This window comes from Zootoca vivipara, chromosome 3 (assembly GCF_965207765.1).
Source record: "Zootoca vivipara chromosome 3, rZooViv2.hap1.1, whole genome shotgun sequence".
NCBI classification, from domain to species: Eukaryota; Metazoa; Chordata; class Lepidosauria; order Squamata; family Lacertidae; genus Zootoca; species Zootoca vivipara.
The window spans coordinates 21,118,692-21,137,651 of NC_142586.1; the positions used below are offsets into that span (position 1 = coordinate 21,118,692).

The 18,960-nt window shown below is 41.4% G+C and overlaps 1 protein-coding gene across 1 annotated transcript in view; it reads left to right on the forward strand.

The window, feature by feature from the left end:
* The window catches only part of CSMD1 (CUB and Sushi multiple domains 1), a 946,508-nt gene that overhangs the window by 715,361 nt on the left and 212,187 nt on the right, over positions 1-18,960 (forward strand). Inside the window, exons 21-23 of the mRNA XM_035109950.3 lie at positions 836-1,024; positions 9,517-9,686; positions 13,146-13,302. Coding sequence (XP_034965841.3) covers positions 836-1,024; positions 9,517-9,686; positions 13,146-13,302 — 516 coding nt within the window. The remainder of the gene's footprint in view (positions 1-835; positions 1,025-9,516; positions 9,687-13,145; positions 13,303-18,960) is intronic.

Sequence of the window (18,960 nt, forward strand, 5' to 3'; positions counted from 1 at the left end):
CACATATTGAATTACTGGTTACATTCATTATTTATCAGTGATAGTAAAATAGGATTTTCATAGATATATATAAGTCTTTTGAATATTGCATGCGCGCACACACACACACACACCAATATGGTATCTGACTTAAATGATATTTATCAAGATAATTTGAATGCTCCTAATACTTGTCTTCAAGAAAGTTCCTGCAAGCTATTATTTAATCACAGTAGTTCCTAGAGTGAAGTGTTGGCCTCCTTTGCTTATGCCAAACTGTAAATCTGTCATCGTTTCCATCCTTGCAAAAAATTGGCTGCAATCCAGGTGCTGATGCAACAGTTGATACCCTGAGAAGCACTACACCAGGGCTGGATCTAGACCATAGCTGCCAAGTTATCCCTTTTTTAAAGGGATTTTCCCTTATGCTGAATAGGCTTCCTCGTGAGAAAAGGGAAAACTTGGCAGCTATGATCTAGACACATCAAAGAAGCATTTCAGTTTAAAGTGTTGTAAATTTAAACACGGGAAAACGGGTAGAGAAAAACGGGACTCCACATCGCCATCTGGTGGCACAATGTTATATCGCACATACGACACATATAAATCACTTTTTCTTTACTAGTCTAGCTGAGTCCCAGGTGCTGTAGCATCTAGAAGCTTCCTGCAGCCAATCAGAAGCCGCAATTTAGTTTTTGAAGGTTTTGGAAGTCGAATGGACTTCCAGAATGGATTCTGTTCGACTTCCAAGGTACGAATGTATGTTGATATTGTGTAGTTACCCTGTTTATTTTTTTTTTCTTTCTTAAATGGGAACTTTCATCTTTTTTCTTGGCTTTTGATTTATTGTCTGAAGAATATGACCTGGAACCCTGTGATGATCCTGGTGTTCCTGCCTTCAGTCGAAGAATAGGATTTCATTTTGGCGTCGGAGATTCCTTGACGTTTTCTTGCTTCCCTGGATATCGCTTGGAAGGTGCAGACAAGCTTGCGTGCCTGGGTGGCGGCCGGCGTGTATGGAGTGCACCTCTGCCAAGGTGTGTGGGTAGGTGGTCACATGCTTTCATTTCATTCATCCAATTGATAGCACATGGGGGAGGCAAAAGGAGGGGGGCAAAGCTAAAGTCATCTATAATTGTGTAAATTATTCAGTGCATATTATAAATGGGTTGTTGTCATGGGCTGGTTGGACACAGAGGAATGATAGGAGGAACCAGCTGGGGAACCACCAAAGAAGGCTTTGGTGGTGGTGGTGGGACAATAATGTGTGATTGGAGGGAGAAGAGGAAGAAGACAGGGAGAGGAGGAGACGTAGATGGCTTTGGGAAGGCAGGGACCTTTAGTCTTGGCAACTGATTTCATGGAGCACGTCCTACAGGGAATGAGCTGCTGTGCCCGTTAGGTCTGACATTCAACCTAATGTTAACACTGTGAAGATAGTGTTAACTCCAACTTTCAACTGAGTGATTTACTGGCCGGCTCGCTCTGTGACAGTTGTGGATGTTTTAACCAATTGAGTGTGACTCTCAATCCACCAACTGATTCAAGAAGGTACATAGCTAGGTTGAAATGCAGCTGATTATTATTGCACACAAAATAATTTGCTTAAGTTTGTGTGAAGGCACAAATCTTTCTGATGTCTTTGACAGCAAAGATAGCAGCCATGGGGCAATAATAATAATAATCCTAATTATATTTTCTTATGTGTAAATCCAGCTGCTTAGCATTGCAGCTTAGATGTTTCAAGGGAACACACATGCTTGCATCAGAGCTTACATTTTGTTTTGATGTATTTATCATCTGGTCTGGTTAATAACGCAAAATACTTTTAAAAAATACTTCCATTGCAACAGAATATTAAATCCTTTTTTGGGGATTCATTGAAAATAGGATTGTTTTATGAAATGCATGATACTACATGAAATGTTTTGCAGTTGTAAATTAGGTCACTCTGCTACAGAATCAGCGGCTTTGGGAATCTGCTCAGCATTCACTGGGTGGTTAACATAGTGGAAATTGGGACAGAATCTTTGTTACCCCTGCTCATTATATGACTCCAGTCATGTTTCCTTAAATCTATGAATGATGGTCCAAGTTGTTTTAGAAAGTTGCTTTAAAGCCACTATGGGACAGTTAACCGTTTTTTTTTTTATTATAAACACACAAATCAGCCTCAGTTTTTTAGCCACTATCTCTGTACAGAATTGGTATTAAGACATAATAAGTGGCTTAGCTGCCACTTACATAATTTTAGAGCAGCTGAAGGCCAGGAGATTTTGCAGTCTTGCTTTTGGTGTTCATGTTACGTAGATTACTGAATTCTTAGTCCACTTTGAAACTGGAGTGACACATTGAAATGACTTTGCCACACTGAGCCAGTTCGCACAATATGCTAAGCCAGTGGTGGCCAAACGTGGCCCTCCAGCTGTTTTGGGACTACAATTCCCATCATCCCTGACCACTGGTCCTGTTAGCTAGGGATGATGTGAGTTATAGTCCCAAAACATCTGGAGGGCCGAGTTTGCCTGTGCCGTGCCTGGCTTGGAGCATTCATATGCCATTAGTTGTGGTCTGGCGTCTTTCCTCTCAGTGGCTAGAGGGCCAAGTTTGGCCACCACTCTGCTAAGCTAAACCTTAGACTGTGTGGGCTCCTGGAGAAGAGCTTGCCGCCACTTTTTGCGCCTCCCTGGCCCTCTTTGATGTTGTGGTGTCCAAACCTATGGTTAAATTCTTTCTTCGCTAACCGTGATCTGTTGCCCAAAGTTTGTTCTTGGTTATGGCTCATGATTAGTGAGGAGAGTTCAACCACAAATCTTGTTGTGAGTGTGCACCTGGACTCACATGTGTGCAGCCATTGCAGTCTTGGTTCAGGCAGCATGCTTAGCCAAACCTTAGTGAAGCAATAGCAAAAAGGATTAAGGAGGATCAAAGGGTCTATGAGCTCCTCTCCGGGGAGCCCACTGATTTGCATAGTCTCACTAGGCTAAGGTTTGGCTTTGCGCATTGTGCAAACCACACCATTCACACAAACAGCAAACTGACCTGAGACATGCTGAATTACAGAGCAGTTACAAATATTTGCACTTGAAGGGTTTTAATTGTTCTTAGATAAACTTCAATTATTTTTCAGGTTTCAGATTAGGAAATAAGACATGCATAATAGAATTTCGAGGATCTGAAATACATGTTGTTGTTGTTTAGTCGTTTAGTCATGTCCGACTCTTCATGACCCCATGGACCATAGCACGCCAGGCACTCCTGTCTTCCACTGCCTCCCGCAGTTTGGTCAAACTCATGTTGATAGCTTTGAGAACACTGTCCAACCATCTCGTCCTCTGTCGTCCCCTTCTCCTTGTGCCCTCAATCTTTCCCAACATCAGGGGTTTTTCCAGGGAGTCTTCTCTTCTCATGAGGTGGCCAAAGTATTGGAGCCTCAGCTTCCCCTCCTGGAGAAGGAACTGGCAAGCCACTCCAGTATCCCTGCCAAGAAAACTCCATGGACAAAGACAACTGAAATACATAGCTACCAGCAAATCCTTTTCATGTTGCATTGAACATAGTGACCTTTTCCCTTGCTTTTGAATATCTACTTCCCACCAGGAATTGCAATTAACTGGCTCTAGTATATATAATTTGAATGAGTGTTGCTGATCCTCAAGAGTATTTTTTTCTTCACGGCCTTGTTTTGCAATTTAATTTGTTCTTTAAAAATAGTTTAAAGACAGGAAACTTATTCTGAACTTTTCATATTAGCTCCTTATTTCTGAGCAATTGTTGAAGACATTCGTTCATTTGTTTTGCATTATTGAAAATATTAATAACTCGTGTTTATCAAGATATTATTAAGCTCTAGGGGAATTAAAGAAAATCATACCTACTGCAATGCAATGTTGAAAGTGCTATGTTGGTGGTATAGGCATGTTGTGTATGGTTGAAGATTAGATCCTTCAAACATCTAAGCCAGACATCCCAAAACTGCAGCCCTCCAGATGTTTTGGCCTACAACTCCCATGATCCCCAGCTAAGAGGACCAGTGGTCAGGGATGATGGGAATTGTAGTCTAAAACATCTGGAGGGCTGGAGTTTGGGCGTGCCTGATCTAAACTCTATTCATGTGTTGCTCACATTTGGGGGATTAATGGCCTCATGCAGGACCACATTGTACTTCTGGCCTCACCCCTGACATTTGCGTGACCAGGCTGTGACAGCCCCAGCCCCCTGGGATCACAAGAAAGGAATAAAGACAATGTGTTATGGAATTAAAATTAGGCCACAACTTTATTAAACTTTTGAATGTTGGAAGACCTTGGCTTAGGCCTTGGCCGTGTATCCCTCCCAGCCCCGCAGGGTAAATGGGATACGGGGGTGCACTGCGAGACGTATGTGTACGCAGGCAGCCCAGCCCATTTCCCCCCATGCAGGTACAAAAGCCTAAAGGATTGCATCCAAGGCCATAAAGTGCCAAAGTTGTGACGAATTGCTACGGGGAAGACAAAACCTGCCAATGCAGGAAAATTTATTCCCGGCCCTTCAACAGTAAACAGTCAAAGACCGTAGCAGCGCCCGTTAAACAGGAAGAAAAGTTACAGGTAGGTAGCCGGAAGAAAAGTGTTAACCTGCAAACAAGAAAACATTAAACAAAGGGAGGGTAGGGTGGGTGAATCTCCTGAGCCGACTGCCTGTCTACTGTCGGCTCCACCCCCTATATAAATGGGACTGGCCCCACCTCCCAGCAAGAAACTTGACTACTGAGGCTGGGTGTGAACCTCCAGAGAATAACACTGAGAGGCAGGCCAGCCCCTGTTTGCCAGTCAGTTCCCTGGGACTGTAGCACCATGCACGATCCTGCAAATGGCACCCACAATGTAAAGTGTGAGTGCTCATTGCTACTGCATTAGCTGTGCCCTTTGATGACCACACGGAGCACAGTTGATTGCATGGCTGTAAGCCTGTAGGCTACATTTGCTGTGGGACATCTGAACACACAGTACCTCAACCCTGACGCTTGACTTTCACATTTAATATAATGACAAGATAAAAGCCAACTTTGAAAGAAGTGTGTGTACTTTCATTACCCATAGGTGTCTCTGGAGTTCAGTTGTTTGTCACCTATGTTGTTTTCACAGAATCGGATGGAATCCACACTTCCTTAGAATAATTACAAGAGCCCCGTCCCCCCTTTTCACACTTTTTTGCTTGTGGGACACCACAAAGGACATTAATTTTGTTTAGCCCTATTAAATTGATATTGCTCAGTCCTAAAAGTTTATTGGATGAATGGTTATGCATCCCTATGCAAATGTTTATTTGTGGGCTATTTTATTAAAAAAGATAATGAAAAGGTCTACCGAAGCTGTACAAAAGGCTTTGTTCCAAATGTCAGGCATATGAAAGAAGCATTACAAAGGTGCAGTTCTCCCTTGACAGAACTCATTTAATTTGAATTCCTGATATAAATCAGCTGTTCTTAATTTGGAATATAAATTCTCGGACCAGTGTTCTGTTTGACTTTTTAAAGTGCTTTGCAGCCCTTTATCTACCACAAGTAGAGACAATGATGGATCTACTGCTTTGCAGAAATGGTTTCAAAATTATTTAATTTCATAATTTAATTGATTTTGTATTCCACTTGCTGAAAGCAAGTGGGTGTTCATACGCCGACTGCGTTATCACTTAGCTAAATTTAGGTGCAGGTGAACCACAATAGAAAGTTAAATAGGAATACTATTTATTTATGCAGACTGCTGAGGAAGAATATATATACCCTTAACCCGTTTTGAACTCTTTTCAAATAGGATCATATCTTTCCCCCCTGAAAGTATTATTACACTTTCCTTTGGAACTCATTCCTGCACTCTGTAAGCATAAGTTGAAATATCCTAAACTTTAACAAAAGGAAAGAAAAACTTGGTTGGAGAGGGCCAACATTTATGATGGTTAATCTGGATGATTTACCGGTAATTTACTGTATATTTGAAATTTGCACTTACATTGAATGAACTGAGCGGATACCTATGAATACTGTGTATTACTTGAGGGAGGTGAACACGAAAATCACATGGGTGTCATGTGAGCTGTCTGTGAATTATTCTGTGAACTGACCCACACAATTATAATTGCTTGCTTATCTTATAGGTTCATTTACCAAAGGGTGGGGTTTTTCCTAGCTAAAAGGTGCCAGTGGAACCTAGAGTATGAGAAGGATACTATTTTCTTTTGTTTTGCATCATGGGCAATAAGTTTAATGCATGTGGAGTGTAAGTGTTGCTTTTCATGCATATTTTGTTTGCCAGGGCTGTTGAATGATCAGTTGGCAGACTTCTTTACAGTAGCTTTATTGCATCCAGAATTAGGCACTGAGGAAGACAGCTGCATATTCCAGAATGTTCTTCACCTCTTTGTAAAACAAGTTAGTTATCAATGTACTAGAAGCCAATGGATGACTTAGTTATGGTTCTCTAAGCTTCAATTCAGTTCACCATCCCAGACAAAATGGAATGTTCTAATTCAGGTGCTGGGGCATATTTAAAATGTCAGTGAGGACGAGGCCTCTAATATAAAATGTAGCCCCAATTGTCCGTCATTTCTGACCTGATAAACTCCCAGTTCAGAGATGTGAATTAATGCTTGCATGTGAGATCAAAAGTTCTTGCTTTAGGGCCACCTGTAAAGGGCATTATATACATCTGACAGTTGCATTTAATATGTTACTCCCCCACCCTGCTTACTACTTTGAAATGAATGTAAGCATTTTAAATAAGTAATTGCTTTCCCCCTTATTTCCCATTGTACTTATTTAAAAACTGCACGAAAAAGCACAGACACAAGGGGCATATTTCACATGTGACATGTGGTGTCCGTATTTCATACTAAATTTTCACAATGAGTACAATAAAAATATTATGAAGCAGCATGAAGATGCAGGTGGGAGAGACCTGAGAGTTTATTATTTTTATTATAATTATTTTATTAATCACCTGCTACACAATCATCTTAAACTGGTTTTTTAAAAAAGCAAGAAACCATTACAAACTGTTACTACTTTGCTTTAATTGAAGTGTGGCTCTTAATTTCTGGCTTATGCAGTTATATGCAGGTCTAGGTTCATTTAAATGGTTTTGTTAAACCAGGTGAATACCTGGATTGATTAAGGCTGGCATTTGCTAAGGTGCTTCAGATTTCTGGGGTTCAGCTATTAAAAACAAGCAAACACACATTTGGCTTTGAATATAGCTATGCTATCCCTTGGGATAAGCCATGTCTGTGAGATGAATTTTGAAGTACGAATAATGATTTTACTCCAATATTATGCTTTTAGCCTAGACCAATTCATTCACAACAGAGCCCTCTTTTGGTTTTTTATTAATCACTACTTCTTTAACCCCCCCCCAAAAAAAAATCAATTCAAAAGCAACATGCATTCTCTGTCTGACAAGAATGAAGTGGATCTCTTTTCAATATGACTAAGAAATAGCATGCTGGTATCTTTCTTTCCCCTCTTGCTTAAATATTATCTAAGACGGCAGAATCATTTCAAACACATTAGCAGACCCCCTATGTGGTCTCTGTGGAGTATTTCTAAAGGTGGAGGTGGCTTTGTCCTGTTGAACGCTTGCAGCCTTTCATTTAATTTCACTTTTTTAAAAAAAAGAATTAGCATGCAGTTTTAGACTGCAGGGCAAATTCCCTGCTGGTTTCATATATTTGTAGTCTGTTTACATTCCCTTTTCCCTTTTCAAGACCTGTAAATTTTCCTCTTGTCCCTTTTGGACCAGGAACAGCTGTTCCCCTCTATAACTGCTTTGACATAAGGTATACACTTTAGACACTTGGGACGCGGGTGGCGCTGTGGGTTAAACCACAGAGCCTAGGGCTTGCTGATCAGAAGTTTGGTGGTTCGAATCCCCGTGACAGGGTGAGCTCCCGTTGCTCAGTCCGTGCTCCTGCCAATCTAGCAGTTCGAAAGCACGTCAAAGTGCAAGTAGATAAATAGGTACAATTAAACCTAAAAGCAGTAAATAATAATGTCACTGTGATTTTATGTCTGCATGGATAGTGAGAAGTGCTGGTAATTTATCTGAAGTTCACTTATTTTTTACATTGAAGTATCTTATTTACAGTTACTTGGCACAGTGTTTATAATAAAATAATTGCCGTAGCCATAAATAATCCTAATTTTCAAGGTGTTATAAAGCCAGTGGAGATAAGCAGGCAATTTCCATTATTGTAATGTTGCTATTGTTTGTGTAGTTGTTCTTTTTTTCTCTCCCCATAATCACTTAAGTGTCCTCCCTCCATAGCTGCCAAGTTTTCCCTTTTCTCACGAGGAAGCCTATTCAGCATAAGGGAATTTCCCTTAAAAAAAGGGATAACTTGGCAGCTATGCCTCCCTTCCTCCCCCCTCCTTGTTTTAGCAAAGTGAGGGCAATTGATTGGGGAGGCAGTATGGGTGCAAAAGTTAAAATTCTGCATTAATCTGGTGAAAACACAATCTTAAACCCACAGTCCCAGCACCGAGAAATATAAATTTAAGGGTTTGGTTCTGAGATAGTGAAATATAAAACAGAAAATATAATGACTGCGCTGAAGGGATTGGCATGTATGTACTCTTTCTTTTTTTAATACAAAAAAATAAGATGGCTCTGTCCATGATGCTCTAAAATAAAAACACATCTAGCTTTTTACCTTTTTTTTTCAAAACGAATATGAAAACTTATTTTAAACACCCTTTCATAAGTTGTACAATCAAATGCTGCAAGTGAGGAAATCGTTTTGGAAGTATAACACTGTTGGCAAGTAAGGTTGGCTGGCTGGCTTAAATCATCTGGTACCCTAAGCACATTCCGTGGAAGCAATATAAGTGGGTTTACGTTGCTAATACGCAGACCATTATCTCTAGTTTGCTTTTAAGATTTCTCCTGGGATGTTTAAGTCAGTTCGCTCTTGTTTGCCATTAGGCACTTCCTTGGGAGCTTAGCAGAGGCAAGTCACTTTCACCTTTTGTTTGCAATTAGATATAGTCCAGCATGCTCTGGGGATGCAAAGGGTCAGTTGCATGAGTGTACATTGGTTTTACCTTTGTGTGCAGAATTCCCCGGAGGCTTCTACGGGTAAATGTGAACGCAGCCCTAAACTTTACAGTACAATGAGAAATGAAAATACAACGGGGGGGGGGATAATGCATCTTGATAGAATGATTAAATAATTCTTTGTCTAAAGGCTATGAAATTCTGAAAAAACAAGTAATTGAAACATACAACAAGTATATAATGGTTGAATAGAGCATTGTATAAGTGAATGGTGCTGTAGGGAGCAGACGAGGAAGGGGGAAAGTCTCATTGCATGAGCTGGCAAACAGGCACAAATAGCTACCATCCTCTTGTCCTAAATCTTAGATAGAAGTGTAAAGAAGCAGCATGTTTTCTAGTTATTAGCAGGGGACCCTGTTCTCTGGAAAATAACCACAATTTTTTTTTTAAAAAAAAATCTTTTGAATGCTAACTGATGTAATTTTTTTAATGTGTCTGTTTTGTTTAGCTGAATGTGGAGCAAGTGTGTCTGGAAATGAAGGAACACTGCTGTCCCCAAATTTTCCATCTAATTATGACAACAACCACGAATGCATTTATAAAATTGAAACCGAACCTGGGAAAGGGATCCACTTGAGAGCCAGAACTTTTCAGCTGCATGAAGGCGATACTGTTAAGGTATATATAAATGTGCACACAAAAGAACACTCAGTCCTGTTTGGGTTCATTAATTATTTGATCTATAACATTTGAGATGTAGTTTAAGTGAGTGAGAGAGAGAGATGCATGGATGGCTATAGACAGACAGACAGACAGACTCCATTTCCATGCATGTCAGGACTTAAGTTCACAGCCAGTCTTGATGCTAGTTGGCCATTCAGTCAAAGGAATAGGAAGGCTGCAGCTGCTGTGACTTTGCCTTACCCACCATCATTTTTTAAGCAGTTTGGTCTTACAGTGGTCTTACAGTAATGTTAACTGGTGTGCAACTGAGCAGCTACCTCCATAGACACTTGATATTTGCCTTGCTGTGCTTGAGAAACAGAGGCTTCCTGCTCTTCTCCAAGGCTCCAGTGGTCCATTTGTTTGGGTATCATGAATTCAAGGCCTAGAGGAATGGCAGGGTAGCCAGTTGCTAAACTGCATTCCAGTTAATATCACCTTCTTCGCATATAGGGGGGGGGTATGCCCAAAGGCTTTAAGTGCAGTTAACTTAAAATGAACAGAAGTGCCAACCTGTATAGATAGAGATATCATAGTGGACATCATTGAAAGTGTGACACACACAAAAATACCTAATGAAATTAATGCATTTGTTTTATGAGGATTACAGGGAAGCTTAGGATATTATATAGGCTTATTATATATCCTACTGCTTCTAGGACAGGGTTGCCATATTCCAAAGGGCGCAAACCTGGACACACCCACCCACCTGTCAGGACACCCCGCCACCACCACCCCGCATCCCTGTCGCTCGCCCCTTCCCTGCCGCTAACCCCTTCCTCACCTGCCTGCTCTCCCCCTCCTCCCCTCCCCTCTCTTACCTTTCACAAGGAGGCTCCCACTTGCTGGTGCTGGAAGTGACTCCAGGGCTGCTGAGCAGGCTCCGCCTCTCCCTTTCACACCTTCCGTCTCCAAGTGGCCTCCGGCAAGGTTGTATCCAAGATCAGGCCAGGGCAGGTAGGCTTGCCATCCCCTTCAACCGCTACTCAAGCTGTGTTGAAGGGGAAGGCGCAGGTAGGACCAGAGAGGTCATGGAGCCGCGGCCACCCATGTCTCCTCCGACGTGGCTTGAGCAGCCATTGGGGCCGGGAGCCAGCGCCACTGCTGCTGGGGAAGGCCTAGGCAGGACCAGAGAAGCAGAGAAGCAGCGGAGCGACGAGCCTCCCTGCCCAGGCCTGATCCTAGATACGACCTTGCTAGTGGCCACTTAGAGCCAGAAGCCCTGAAAGGGAGAGGCAGCTCTGGCACCGGCAAGTGGGAGCCTCGCACAAACAGGGTCCCGACAAATAGCACAGCCAGGAGTGGCCACTGGAAAGGGGTGACGGCAGCAAGCTGCTGCGGCGCTTCTGCTTCCAGGGCACAGCCGTGGCACGTCAAGGTGGTGTAGAGTAGCTGACTCTGAAGAGCGCCTGCCTCTCCCCCCCTTTGGCAGCATGTGTGTGCCCCTAAAAATCAATCAATCAATCCCCCCAAACCCTGAATATTTCATTTTAAAATTAAAAAAAATCCACCTGGATGGGCCTGCTCCCCCCCCCAAAAAAACCCCAGGACATATCTAGGAAAATCTGGATGTATGGCAACCCTATAGGATATGATGTATGTTTTTTTGAAAAGATGTTGAAGAGTATTCTGAAAAAGGGTGCATCACAGTTTGTGTTTTTATCAGGAAAGGTTGTGTTAAGAGGTGATGTGGTCAAGATACAGAAGTACATGGGGATGAAATATTGGGTTCTGTTTCTTTAATCTAGCAGAACAGGTTAGAATAAAAAAATGAAAAACTGGAAGATAAAGCTGGACAAATTCAGATCTGAAGGAGCTGAACTTCAGGTCAAGCTACAAAGGCAAAAATACTTTTGTAACTTTAGGTAGGTTGAGTCTTCAAAAGTCAAGGAAAGTTTCTGCCTGGGCCTTCACAATAAACCATGCTAGACCGGTTGGTGGCATTTGCTTTCAAAACAAAGAAAACGAAAGGAAAAAGATAAAAGAAAATCAAGGTTATACAGGCTTCGGTGTGCTTCTAAACATAAGAGGAAGGTCAGTGCTATTTCTCTAGGAGAAGAGGTGTCGGAACTCACCCTTGCTCTCTTATAATAGCAATGGCGCCCACCTGAGATGTGCCAGAACTGAGTTTTGGTGAGTTCCAGCTGGGGGGGGGGGAAAGCCCTGAGAAGGTTACAATGGAAGTAAATTAAGAGATGATGGTCAGAGATGATGGGAATCGTAGTCCCAAAACAGCTGGAGGGCCAAGTTTGGCCATCACTGCTCTATTGCATAATTACAGTTTACATTCCTATAATGTGTTTAGACCAAGTAGTTCTGCTGGCTACTGACAGGCCCAGTACAGCCCTTTATGGCGTTGCAGTTGAATTTAGAATTTGACAGTTTAAAGCATGAAAGCACAGGTGTTTTATCTTTCAGAAACAAGAGCCTTGTTTTTTTGACCTTCACTGGTTTGTGTAGAATGCTGTGGCTTTTGAGAAATGGAAAATTTGGGGTGGTGATCTTGGAAATGTTTCATTATTGAAACATCCAGGTCAATGGTAACTTGGTGCTTTCATTCAGGTTCTCGTTTGTTCTGAGAACCTTTTTATTATTATTATTTTTTTAAAAAAAACATATTTCCTGTGTGGTTTGAGACATTATAAAAGCATGTCAAAAATCAACAGTATTAAAAGTGAATCCGAGTTTCCCAGTGCAATATTGTGAACTGAAGATAAACCCATGCGCCCTTTGTTTGAAAACAGGAGCTCACCTCCCTCTGAAGTGGTATCAAATGTTATATTTCTTTTTATTAAAAACGATTTGAAGACGAAAATCACCTCAGGCCCAGAATCTGAAATAAAAGGTGACAGACTAGCTTCACTTCTTCAATCCTGCTTTTTAATACATTTAGTCAGGAGGGAACAGAGGGGAAGAGGTTACTTTTGCCCCCCCATCAGTGTTTTCAAAAGAGGCACCTTGAGTAAAATGCCACAAACCTTTTCAGCCTTTATTAAGTGGATTATAGAGGGGGAAGGAGACATGAGGTGACAAAATGCTAAGGGATTGAGCCGTGAATAAATATTAATTTCTATTCAATATGAGCTTCACAAACCTTCAAAAAAATGACTGACAGTCTAGTAGTATATTATTGTGTGTGGCTTTTCTTCTTCTTCTTCTTCATATGAGCTGCATAGCCAGGATATCACAGGCAGAAGGAAGTTGTGTTATTTCCTATCTTCTTATTGGAAGTTTGGGTGGTTTAATTGCATAATAATTAATTGCCTAAGAATGCCATTTCTGCAAACAGGAAAAAAAAGAATGCAACTTCTGCTAGGTGGAGTTCTGAAATAGATTGAAGCAAATAAATATATAAATGTATTGAGCTTATTTTTTTAAAATGTAAAAACTAAACATTGGTTTTATTTTTAACAGGTATATGATGGAAAAGACAGCTCATCACGTCTGTTGGGGTCCTTTACAAAAAAAGAATTGATAGGGCTCATTCTCAATAGCACATCTAACCACTTATGGATAGAGTTTAATTCTAATGGATCTGATACAGATCAAGGATTTCAGCTCACATATACAAGTAAGTGGTATTCATGGAAACAGGGTTTTTGTAGGGTGGGAGGGAGTGAGCATTTTACTTAGCTAACATGATGTAACACAAAGTCCTAAGGATTACTTCTTACTACCTACTGTGGTTATGAGATTGGAATTTAATTCCATCCTCTGTTGGAAAGGAGAGAATTTTAGACATACTGCTTAAATGCAGTATTTTCAACTTCAGCATATTATTTTGTGAACACAGCAGTAGGCATAAATAAAAAAGAGACCGGGATAAATAATGGACCTGGGTTGAGTATATCAGTGGCTTCTTACAGCTTGCACATTCCCAGTTGGATGTTCAAGTGATGATAGTTCCACCATTTAGCTGTAACAGGTGTTATACACTGCTTTGGTAGTTGCATTTGTGGAGCCTGTGGCTCTCGTATGTTGCTAATCTGAGCACTAATATGCAGGAAACCATAGACAGATCAAGATTCAAAGATGCGGCCTTTTACTCTATCTAGAGAAGGAAGGTTATGATGATAAAATTAACATGAAGAGCCAAACTTGCCAGTGTTGGTGGGGTTTTTGTTTGTTAAAGAGACCCTTCCAGATCTGAATTTCATTTTTAGCCTGACCTTCCCCCAAACAGCTTGCTTAAAACACAAGTTCAAAAACACTGAAATGCAATCAGACATTTTTTTCATCACTTTTAAAATTAAGATCACCTTTCATACTTTGTTTTGCTTCCTGATAGCTTTCCAAACGGGCACCAAAATCCAGCTTACTAACTAGTATAGGAATAGCTGGAATATCCTGGAGTATACTTTATGCCTCTCTGGGAGGAGAGAGGTATAAGTGCTCCATTTTCAAACAGTTCTGATAATCATGTTGTCTTAGACTGGATGTGCACTGAAGTTGAACTGTCTGGGTGGTTTTGGGAGTACAGTTGTACCTCGACTCCTGAATGCCTTGGGAGTCGAACTTTCTGGCTCCCGAATGATTGAAGACCGGAAGTGAGTGTTCCAGTTTTCGAATGTTTTTTCAGAAGCCGAATGTCTGACTGGGCTTCTGCAGCTTCTGATTGGCTGCACGAGCTTCCTGCAGCCAATTGGAAGCAGCAATTTGGACGTTGAACATTTCAGAAGTTGAACAGACTTCTGGAACAAATTCTGTTCGACTTCCAAGGTACGACTGTACACTTATATAGAGAGAGAGAGAGATTCTTGGATTTTTTTAATTAAAGCTTTATTTTTGTGTCCCCTTGTAGCTGAAGGTCTCAAGGCAACTTACACAGTAATTAAATAAATACTAAAAACGCACACAAAAAATGAAAAAAGAATCACACAGAACATCCTTCCAAGTATACTTTTTCCCACCATAAAATTATCACAAGGTATCACATAAAACATCAAAACATTTAATGAGGAAGAAAATACATAGATTGCAATCCCCCCTTTTGTTAACTACCCTTGTATCTTTGGATGAAGGGCAGTATGATATTTAATAAATAATACAATAATAGTAAATAATTTTGTGCATAAAAAAGGATTAGCCTTTTGTGGTATCTTAAGTTCTGTCTACAAAATGTAAGATTCATATAAAATGGAAGAACCCCCAAAAGAAAACACCAACCCTGTAACCAACTGGGGGGTGGGGGATCTGAACTGAAATCAACATAATTCAAAGCATTTCATGAAAGTATGAACATTTATATCATGAATTTATACGTGTATAAAATACGCTTCAGTTTCCTCACTCTTATAATCTATAAGTGTTAATTGATATTGTCACACACACACACACACACACACACACACACACACCCTATAAAGGTAAAGGGATCGTGACTGACTCTGGGGTTGCGGCGCTCATCTCGCGTTATTGGCCGAGGGAGCCGGCGTACAACTTCCAGGTCATGTAGCCAGCATGACTAAGCTGGCAAACCAGAGCAGCACACGGAATCACCGTTTACCTTCCTACTGTAGCGGTACCTATTTATCTACTTGATCTACTTGCATTTTGACGTGCTTTCGAACTGCTAGGTTGGCAGGAGCTGGGACCAAGCAACGGGAGCTCACCCCGTCACAGGGATTCAAACTGCCGACTTACTGATTGGCAAGCCCTAGGCTCAGTGGTTTAACCCACAGTACCACCTGCGTCCCTATATATACCCTATACAAAATTGTAATTCATATTTAGTTCTTTTATTGTTTCACTTTGATTCTTATTTTCAAGAGACAAAAAAAAATCATTGTGCAAGCTATAGAGGGGAAGCATGGATTAATAAAGGGAAAGTGTTTGGGGCCATTATTTCTTTGGATCAAAACAAGTAAAGCCTATGTTGCTTCTGCAATTGCATTTCTAAAACAAAACCTGAGATGTTTCCACCCAATTAAAACTTGCCTTGCCGTGACACCTGTAGTTACTGTGGAGAGAATATGCTATAGCCTCAGGCATCCCCACAGTTGGGCTTGGCTTTAAAGTTCTCAAACCAGCAGGAAGATTTTGTCTTTGCCCTGTAAGGTGCTAATATTCTCTGCTGCCTGGCTGGTTACCCCTTAACCTTAGAAATGACATTCAGAACAAAATGAGAATGGGCTGATATGTCAGGTGGCAGGCATGAAGAAAAAGAGGCACCAAGTATGTGAGAAGAGAATAAAATCAAAATAATAGGACATATAAATTCATTTGGCCCACAGCTGGCACAATACGTGCACGCACACAGTGCAGAAGCTGAAAATAAATCCATTGTAAGCTGTGATTTATGTTTAAAATTGTTGCATGTCGACAAGAGAGCTGAAATACATCTCCATGCATTCACATCTTTCTTTCTTTTTCCCTTCAGAGGACCATCCTGAACAGTTTGCTTTTTTTCAGTATCTTCTGACCTGGAACATAACCCTCTATATTCTTTGTCCTAATCTTTCCCCTTTGCAGAATACATGCACTGCACAAATACAATAATAATAATAATAAAATGAATAGCGATTCCATTTTTCATGGAAGTGTAAAACTCTTGTTCCAAGTTGTGATCTTAAAACAACCCATCTCCTTTAATTATTTGATATAATGATGGTTGGCGTACATGATTCCTCCTATCCAGTGAAAATAGCCAGAGGCACGGAGACAATTTATTAATTACAAACACACTTGTGGTTGTAATTAATGGAAGAAATGGTCTGCCTGCACATGCAGTAGTTATGTTCAAAACATGGATGCTCTTGCAACATACAGTTTTGTTGTGAACATTGTATTTTCATCAGCGCCTAATGAATTTACAAAGACAATAAACGATCAAATAAATAACAGTAGGTGCCATAAATCATACCTGGGTCATTAGGAAGCAGCCAGATGTTTGCCTTAAGGCTATTGATAGAAGATCAGGACTGCAAAAAAAGAGTACTTCATGTTATTTTCAAAACTGCTTTATTGGGGGGGGGGACAAATACGCCTTAAATATACTCCCCATGGTGTCATAAATTTCTTTACTACTTTCCTTGTTAAGAAATACTGCCATTGGGCTCAGTGCATTTGAGACCTTGCATAATCTATTTGGGCATGTTAATCATGCTAAACTTTTGGACTCAGATCAGAGTCACTGGAACTTTAAGGAACATATCTCTACAAATGCCATCAGAAGCATTTGTATCATCACATTCTTAAGATACAATTTCAACATAAATGTAAAACAACACCCGCTTCACTAAACCCTTTGATTACCTCCATTTCTTTTCTGGACTTCAAAAGTATAATTATATCAGAAATTACATGGCAAGAAGGTTTACACAGAACAAAAATGCACCACAAATTTGCATCAATAGAGATTTCCCTTAATCTCATTCAGAAATGTCAGGATTTTTGAAGTGGTTACAACTTCAGCTGATCCTGGGAGCAGGGACAGGAGCTCGGGGCACTGTCATACAGTGGTTCCGCTCCTTCCTCCTGGGCCGTGTTCAGAAAGTGGTGGTGGGGATGAGTGTTCAGACCCCTGGGCTCTCACTTGTGGGGTGCCTCAGGGTTCTGTCCTCTCCCCCATGCTTTTTAACATCTACATGCAGCCACTGGGAGAGATCATCAGGGGGTTTGGGCTGGGTGTTCATCAGTATGCGGATGATACCCAGCTCTACCTCTCTTTCAAATCAGAACCGGTGAAGGCAGTGAAGGTCCTGTGTGAGTGCATGGAGGCGGTTGGAGGATTAATGGCGGATAACAGATTGAGGTTGAATCCTGGCAAGACAGAAGTACTGTCTGTGGGGGACAGGAGGCAGGCAGGTGTGGAGGGCTCCCTGTTCCTGAATGGGGTAACTGTGCCCCTGAAGGACCAGGTGCGCAGCCTGGGAGTCATTTTGGACTCACAGCTGTCCATGGAGGCGCAGGTCAATTCTGTGTCTAGGGCAGCTGTCTATCAGCTCCATCTGGTACGCAGGCTGAGACCCTACCTGCCTGCAGACTGTCTAGCCAGAGTGGTGCATGCTCTGGTTATTTCTCGCTTAGATTACTGTAATGCGCTCTATGTGGGGCTACCTTTGAAGGTGACTCGGAAACTACAACTAATCCAGAATGTGGCAGCTAGACTGGTGACTGAGAGCGGCCGCCGAGACCACATAACACCGGTCTTGAAAGATCTACATTGGCTCCCAGTACGTTTCCGAGCACAATTCAAAGTGTTGGTGCTGACCTTTAAAGCCCTAAATGGCCTCGGTCCAGTATACCTGAAGGAGCGTCTCCACCTCCATCATTCTGCCCGGACACTGAGGTCCAGCACCAAGGGCCTTCTGGCGGTTCCCTCGTTGCGAGAAGCCAAGTTGCAGGGAACCAGGCAGAGGGCCTTCTCGGTGGTGGCGCCTGCCCTGTGGAACGCCCTCCTAACAGATGTCAAAGAGGAAAAAAACTACCAGACTTTGAGAAGACATCTGAAGGCAGCCCTGTTCAGGGAGGCTTTTAATGTTTAATAGATTATTGTGTTTTATTTTTCTGTTGGAAGCCGCCCAGAGTGGCTGGGGAAACCCAGCCAGATGGGTGGGGTATAAATAATATATTATTATTATTATTATTATTATTATTATTATTATTATTATTATTATTTATCCTGCTTCCCTGTGTAATGTGATGTCCTGTTAAGGCAAGTAAAAGTAGCCAGAGATATAGACGCCTAATCAATCATTACTACCTTCCGTGATTAACACTTTGCGAAGTGAAGAGCAAAGCTGTGCTTTACTACCCGTTCATGTCATCACATCTACAAACTTTCCTTGCACGGTAGTCAACATTCTGAAACTAGGATCCTGATCTATATGCATAGTATCTGCACAAATTTAGAACGCTGTGCAGTCAATCAAACAAGTAGTGGGGGAAAAATGGTAGAATGACATGTAATGTTGAAAAGTTGTAGGCTTTATTTGCTGAAAACTGTGTGTGTGTGTGTGTGTGTGAGAGAGAGAGAGAGAGAGAGAGAGAGAGAGAGAGAGAGAGAGAAGGGAAGTGTAATTCTAATGCCAGAGAGACTTTAAGTTGTTATGTTCTTTGCAGTCAGACTGCATAACACTTCACCCCAGGTAAAAAGTCTGATCAGATTAGAGTTTAAAATAAACTGACAGAAACCTTAAAATGCTTTTTTGCTTGTAAATGCCCTCGTATAGGCTGAGGAATTATTATTAGAATAGGCAGTGCATTCTCTGTGATGCACTGGACAGGT